The sequence below is a fragment of the Cebus imitator genome, unplaced genomic scaffold (assembly GCF_001604975.1).
Source record: "Cebus imitator isolate Cc_AM_T3 unplaced genomic scaffold, Cebus_imitator-1.0 Scaffold9, whole genome shotgun sequence".
Taxonomy (NCBI): domain Eukaryota; kingdom Metazoa; phylum Chordata; class Mammalia; order Primates; family Cebidae; genus Cebus; species Cebus imitator.
This window is the reverse complement of record NW_016107324.1, coordinates 3,507,439-3,514,271: the sequence shown is the minus strand read 5'-3', so window position 1 is coordinate 3,514,271 and position 6,833 is coordinate 3,507,439. Positions and strand designations below refer to the sequence as shown.

At 40.3% G+C, this 6,833-nt stretch overlaps 1 protein-coding gene across 12 annotated transcripts in view; it reads right to left on the bottom strand.

Annotated features, from left to right (window-relative positions):
* NCOA2 (nuclear receptor coactivator 2) overlaps positions 1–6,833 on the bottom strand; it is a 306,209-nt gene that overhangs the window by 8,788 nt on the left and 290,588 nt on the right. For 11 of the 12 annotated variants that reach the window (XM_037744280.1, XM_037744284.1, XM_017544634.2 and 8 more), the window contains 3 exons: positions 4,985–5,162; positions 4,184–4,382; positions 596–685 (listed from right to left, as the gene is read on the bottom strand). In XM_037744280.1, coding sequence (XP_037600208.1) covers positions 596–685; positions 4,184–4,382; positions 4,985–5,162 — 467 coding nt within the window. The remainder of the gene's footprint in view (positions 1–595; positions 686–4,183; positions 4,383–4,984; positions 5,163–6,833) is intronic. The other variant, XM_037744296.1, reaches the window with a different exon arrangement.

Genomic DNA, 6,833 nt, shown 5'->3' with positions numbered 1-6,833 from the left:
AAAAAAAAAAAAAAAAAAAAAAAAAAGCAAGTGTTTAAGGTGTAATAAGCAAATACAAATAACTAGATTGTTTCTCAACATAATGAAATACATAAAAACCCTTAGGAAGACTTAAGGGAGTGAGCAGTGTAAGTTAATTCCTCTTTATCCTCCCAAAAATCTAGACTTATGATTCAGAAAAAGCAAAAATAAAAGTCTGCCCTAACACAACTAATTTTTTGCCACTTTATTTCTTGCTTTGCTATCATAGTATCATTTCAGGGCAAAATTATTGTTCTTCTGTTGGCTATGGAGATTACAGGAAAAAGATAAAGATATTAAAAAACAAAATTAATGTTCTTAATTCATATGCTACCATCAGCTGAGTTAAATTGAGCTTAAAGAAATAATCATTTGAGGTTAGGGAGGGCTCGACAAAAAAAAATAAATAAAAAGAATCATTCACACAAAAGCACTGCATGCCAAATGAAACTAGAAAATATTTTGTAACTATCTTTAATCTACTGGTTGACAATGTATCTATGCCAGCTTTGTTCTATAAAATATTCATATTTGCTTTATTCCCATATTCATGTATTCCACTGTTCTTTCTTACCCGTGTTGTGTCTCCCTCCTGCTTAATCATATCCATTCCAGGCAGCTGGTTTGGGAACAGGTTGCCTCCCCTTAGAGCAGGATCATTAACCTGAGGACAAGAAGACAGGACAGTGGCTATGTGGAGCAGGATGTCCAAGAGTGCACTGGAAAACATGCGGCTGTGCCCTTCCTCTGTGTTTTTAGGGTTGTTAAAAATGGGGAAAAGGAGCTGCAGAACAATGGCCTCATCCTTACACCTGCTCTCCCATGTATGTACTTTGCGGAGTCAAGAGGAACGTGAAAATACTTATCAAATACTAGCTGCCTTCAGAATTAACCTTCATCTGAATGCTGTACAGAAATCAAATTCAGTTGCCATAATAATAGAGCCATTTTCGTGCCATAACCAGAATGCTTTCTTGGCTAGTTCAAATTAGACCAATGACTCACATTTTGGACTTTGAAGTCATCTGAGAGGCTCCTGATATCTTTGCTACTTAGGTAAGTTATTAATTATCAAGAGCAAGTGTAAATACCCAAACCAGTGCTGGATTTTGTGAATTTACTCTGACCAAATGAAATATTCATTTGCATTTGTACATTTCTTTTACACATTAGAAAGTAAATGTACAAATGCTAATAGAATAATGATTTTTGTAGGAAGATATACTGCAGTTCTGTCTTGGGGCTTCCAAATTCACCACAGGATTCAAACAGTTTAAAATCATGCAGAAGTTTCAAAACAATCTGGATTGCTAAAAATTCAATAAAAATCAAATAAAAATGTGTCAATTTATTGCTGAGCAGATGGGACAGGATTGTGTTACACTAGACAACCTCAGCAGCCGTTACTTTGTATGCTTTCCTCAGCAAGCAAATCAGGAGTCACTAGTAGCGCATTTTCGCAGGAAATTTAACATCAACCCTACATTTCTCCATTGAAGAGAGAAACGTATATATCTCTCTATATACACACACACATATATTTTAAGAGATAGGGTCTTGCTCTGTTGCCCAGGCTGGAATGCAGTGGTACATTCTCAGCTCACTGCAGCCTCAAACTCTTGGGCTCAATAGATCCTCCAACCTCAATTTCCCAAGTAGCTGGAACTATAGGCACCTGCTACCATGACTAGCTAATTAATTTTTTTCTTTTTTTTTCAGCGACAGAGTCTCACTATGTTGTCAGGCTGGTCTTGAATTCCTGGCCTCAAGCCATCTTCCTACTTCAGCCTTCTGAGTAGCTGGGATTACAGGTACGAGCCAACATGCCAGGCTAAAGTCTATATTTCTTTAATTTATATCTGCTTAATTTATCCAAATAAGCATTTAGCCACCATCAATTCAATAACAGAAGTACAAATTATTACTATAAGCGCACAGTCTTCTTAAAGTGCAAAGGGCTTTAAATTTTCTCCTGTACCACCTCACATTTTTATTAGTCATTTTAAAGAATAAAACATCGAAACTCTGTTATATTTCTTAAATTTTCACAAAAATTGTGGTCCACTAACGTTGGAATTAAATAGATCTAATCAAACTCTTCGTCTTTCACCATTCTCACAGTTTTGTTCTAACAAATTCACAGTGCTGTCAGTGATTTAGTGATAAGTTATTTACACTTTCCATGCAGCACTTTCTCCATATATGAAATAAGAGTTAGGGTCTTTGCCACATTTTTCACTTATGTGAACTATTGAGATCAGTGGTAGAATGGCCAGCATTCTGGGCCTTTTAAAATGAAGTCTTCTGTAAATACCATGGTACAATTATTAACCTCTACTTTGAGCTCTGAATCAGCAACACATTTCTGAATTTCAGGCTGGCTACTGCTATCTCAAACGCTCGAAGTCTCTGCCATCTAGTGAAGCTGGTTGCACTTAGGAACAGCACAATCATTTTGATGTTCTTCAACACCAAACAATTATTTAAAAAAATTATTGCATTCACGTTCCAAAGATTAAAAAGAATAGTTTTTAGATTATTGTGTGTTTCTTTGCATAAATGAAGGATCCTTTCAAATTAACTGGATGGAAGGTAGGTTAGCCTTTACTTTTCATCTGGTTTTACACTTAGAAATAAATCCATTATTGAACTATAATCCTTAGCCAGGCAGAGTGGTGCATGCCTATAATCCAAGCTACTCAGGAGGACTGCTTGAGCCGGGAGACAGAGGTTGCAGTGAGCCAAGACAGTGTCACTGCACTCCAGCCTGGGTGGTAAGACTCTGTCTCAAAAAACAAGAACACCCAAAATGATAACCCCCTAATAAAGGTGTTTTTTTTTTTTTTTTTCCGAGGCGAAGTTTTGTTCTTCTTGCCCAGGCTGAAGCACAATGGCACAATCTCGGCTCACAGCAACCTCCGCCTCCTGGGTTCAAGCAATTCTCCTGCCTCAGCCTCCTGAGTAGCTGGCATTACAGGTGTGTGCCACCATGCCCGGCTAATTTTGCATTTTTAGTATTGATAAGGTTACTCCATGTTGGTCAGGCTGGTCTCCAACTCCCAACCTCAGGTGATCCACCCACCTCAGCTTCCCAAAGTGCTGGGATTAAAGGTGTAAGCCACCATGCCCGGCTCAAATAAAGCTATTTTAAAAGTACACTCATCACTTCATTTTTAGAGATTCATTTTAGATACTGGTGAATCCCTCAAACAAGAGAAAAATGTCAATGATGAGAAAGTTAAGAAATATTTTAGGCCGGGCTCAGTGGCTCACACCTGTTATACCAGCACTTTGGGAGGCTGAGGTGGGCAGATCACAAGGTCAAGAGATTGAGACCATCCTGGCCAACATGGTGAAACCCCATCTCTACTAAAATACGAAAATTAGCTGGTTGTGGTAGTGCATGCCTGTAGTCCCAGCTACTTGGGAGGCTGAGGCAGGAGAATTGCTTGAACCTGGGAGGCAGAGGATGCAGTGAGCCGAGATCATGCCACTGCACTCTAGCCTGGCACCTAGCAACAGAGCAAGAGTCTGTCTTTAAAAGAAAAATATTTTAAAAGCTTCTCCAGCAGTCAGGAAACCTTTCTGTTAATTTAATCATCAACAAGGATTTGTATCATTGTCACTAACACAGGTGAAAGTAAGGTGAAAAACACTCTTCAAAATAAATGTGGAAGGCCGGGCGCGGTGGCTCAAGCCTGTAATCCCAGCACTTTGGGAGGCCAAGGCGGGTGGATCACGAGGTCAAGAGATCGAGACCATCCTGGTCAACACGGTGAAACCCCGTCTCTACTAAAAATACAAAACATTAGCTGGGCATGGTGGCGCGTGCCTGTAATCTCAGCAACTCAGGAGGTTGAGGCAGGAGAATTGCCTGAACCCAGGAGGCGGAGGTTGCGGTGAGCCGAGATCGCGCCATTGCACTCCAGCCTGGGTAACAAGAGTGAAACTCCGTCTCAAAAAAAAAATAAATAAATAAAATAAAATAAAAAAATAAAAAATAAATGTGGGAGTTGGTGGCTAAGGTTAGGTACATGGAAAGATACATTTCCATGGATAGATTTACATGGAAAGGTACATGGAAAGATACATGGAAAGATGCAGAAGCAGGCAAAAAGCCATGATCTGAAGCCACTGGGCTGCTGCTCCTTTGGGTGCTCACCTGCTCGGGACCCATGGAGGACAGCCCCGATGTAGGCACGGAGGTCACTGAGGTCATGCTGATCTGTCCTGTCATCTGGTTCATGCTGCTCATGCCACCTGTGTTGGTCGCCATGGACACATTGATGTTCATATTGTTACTGTACATGCTGGTGTTTGCTTGCTGTCCAAAGTGTGGTGGGGACTGCTGGGAAAACATGCTGGAACACAATGGAAAGATTGAATGAATGTTACAGCTTGCTGCTATCCAGAGGCAGGCAGTTCAGAGCACTTGTTTCTCAGGCATTTACTTTGAGTGAATAAATCTGAACTGCATGATCCCAGGCTGAGATGGCCAGCAGGTGGTGGGCTTGCTGAGGCCTGAGACAGCAGGGGAAGAGGCACTCAATGAAGCGGTGGGGGCAAGCAAATCCTTCTCCTTTTCATACCGCCACTGTGACAGCTGAAGGACATCCCTCACTTCCATGCCTGCATCCAAGGACCTCATGTTTGTTTTTATCAAATGTGGTGATAAAGGATGGCTTCTAGGTCACCCTTTCCACAGCAATTTCTATCATAAATTGGTTGGCGGAACCTTCTTAGAGATGTTTCTGTTCCTCCAAAGGATGTTCTTTCTAAGCTTTTGTAAATTCTAGTGACTCCTGCTCTGGGAAAAGTAAACTGGCTTATTTAGAGGTTTGCTTGATATTGCTTCTGTGAGCAAAGACTTGGGGAAAAAATAAAAAAGGAAGGAGACATGTAGGCTATAGAAGGTTTTCCTGGTGATCATTTATCTCAACAACACACAGAAACATGGTGTTACCTGTTTCCGCCCATGTTCCCCTGTGCCCATCCATTCATGTCGGAGGGGGCCTGATAGGCTGGGTTGGCCTGAGACTGCTGCATCAACGGACTCTGTGTATGTGCCATTCGGGGTGACATAAGTGGGCTCTGGGGAGTTGTAGCCCCAGTAAAGCCTGGATCAGGTTGCTGACTTATTCCTTAAAAAAAAAAAAACAAAAACAAAACCAGAAATCCAAAAGAGACTGTTAAGTTTTATTGCAGAGACTGGGGGGAAATAGAACATTCCAAATTAATTATGCATAAAAAATTACTTTCAAATACCTGATTACATACTGATTAATTACATACATTTAAGAAAGTTTGCAAGCTTAGATAAAATATGGAGAAAAAAACCTCCATACTTTGATTCCCCTTAGTAGTTAGAAGGTGCCTAGGAACCACCGACCATCATACCTAGAGTTTGAAAGAAAAAATGCTATTCTTTCTTCAAATTCCTTTCCAAACCAAGAATGGATCAAATATATATTTCTCTTTGATCAAAACTATCACTGCAATTATTGTTTAAATTAAGTTTATTATTATTATTTTGACATAGGGTCTTTGCTCTGGTGCCCAGGCTGGAGTGCAGTGGCATGATCCTAGTTCACTGCAGCCTTGACCTCCTGGGCTCTAAGGACCCTCCCACCTCAGCCTCCTGAGTAGCTGGGACTACAGGCATGCATGACCGTGCCCAGCTAACTTTTAAAATTTTTAGTAGAGACAAGGTCTCACTATGTTGCTCAGGCTGGTCCTGAACTCCTGAGTTCAAGAGATTCTTGGCCTCCCAAAGTGCTGGTATAACAGGCGTGAGCCATTGCGCCTGGCCAGATTGTTTAAATTAAATTGGATTAAAGTTCCGCTATATGTCAAAAGTCAACACATCTGAGTAATTTGTCACTGAATGAGCTGAAGTCATTCCATGATGAGATGAATCCATCTTTAAAAATAAGTAACTGTGCTCATGGTTAGCTTGTTTTGTCTTTATAAAGAGCTCTGCGGTACTTCAGGGCTATTCACAATTAGCAAGAATAAGAAAAAAGTTCAATGTATGCTTCTTGTTCAGTTTCAGGGCAAACAATTTAAAAGGAAAGAGAACTTTTAGTAGACTTTTCTAAATCATCAAGAAGGGAATAGAGAAAGGAGCTGGGAAACAAAGAAGGCAACTTCTTAGAGTATTTTGAGAATGACATTAAGTACATTTTTGCATAGAAGACTTGTAAATGCATATTAATTAATATTTAAATTAGCTACAAAAGAAAGGCTTAAGATCATACAGGAAAGAACTGCACATTATCTTTCTGTTCTTTAAAGAAACAAGAGACTTGGATTTTGGCAACAGACTTCCATAGTGATTTATAGATAACTGGCAAAGGGTAGGGAAAGTCATTTTGATTATTAACATTAAAAATGTAGGCACTTATCAATAATTCAACCATTAACTGAACATGACATGCACACAAATATTAATGTTCATGACATTACATACTCGGTATCTCTTAAGACTGACATTAAATAACAAATCAATATGAAGAGAACTAAGAGGTCTCCCATTGTGGTTTTTATACAGTACTTCTCAAGAATTATCTATTCATTAAAAATCTGGTATCAGGCCGGGCGCGGTGGCTCAAGCCTGTAATCCCAGCACTTTGGGAGGCCGAGGCGGGTGGATCACGAGGTCAAGAGATCGAGACCATCCTGGTCAACATGGTGAAACCCCGTCTCTACTAAAAATACAAAAAATTAGCTGGGCATGGTGGCGCGTGCCTGTAATCCCAGCTACTCAGGAGGCTGAGGCAGGAGAATTGCCTGAACCCAGGAGGCGGAGGTTG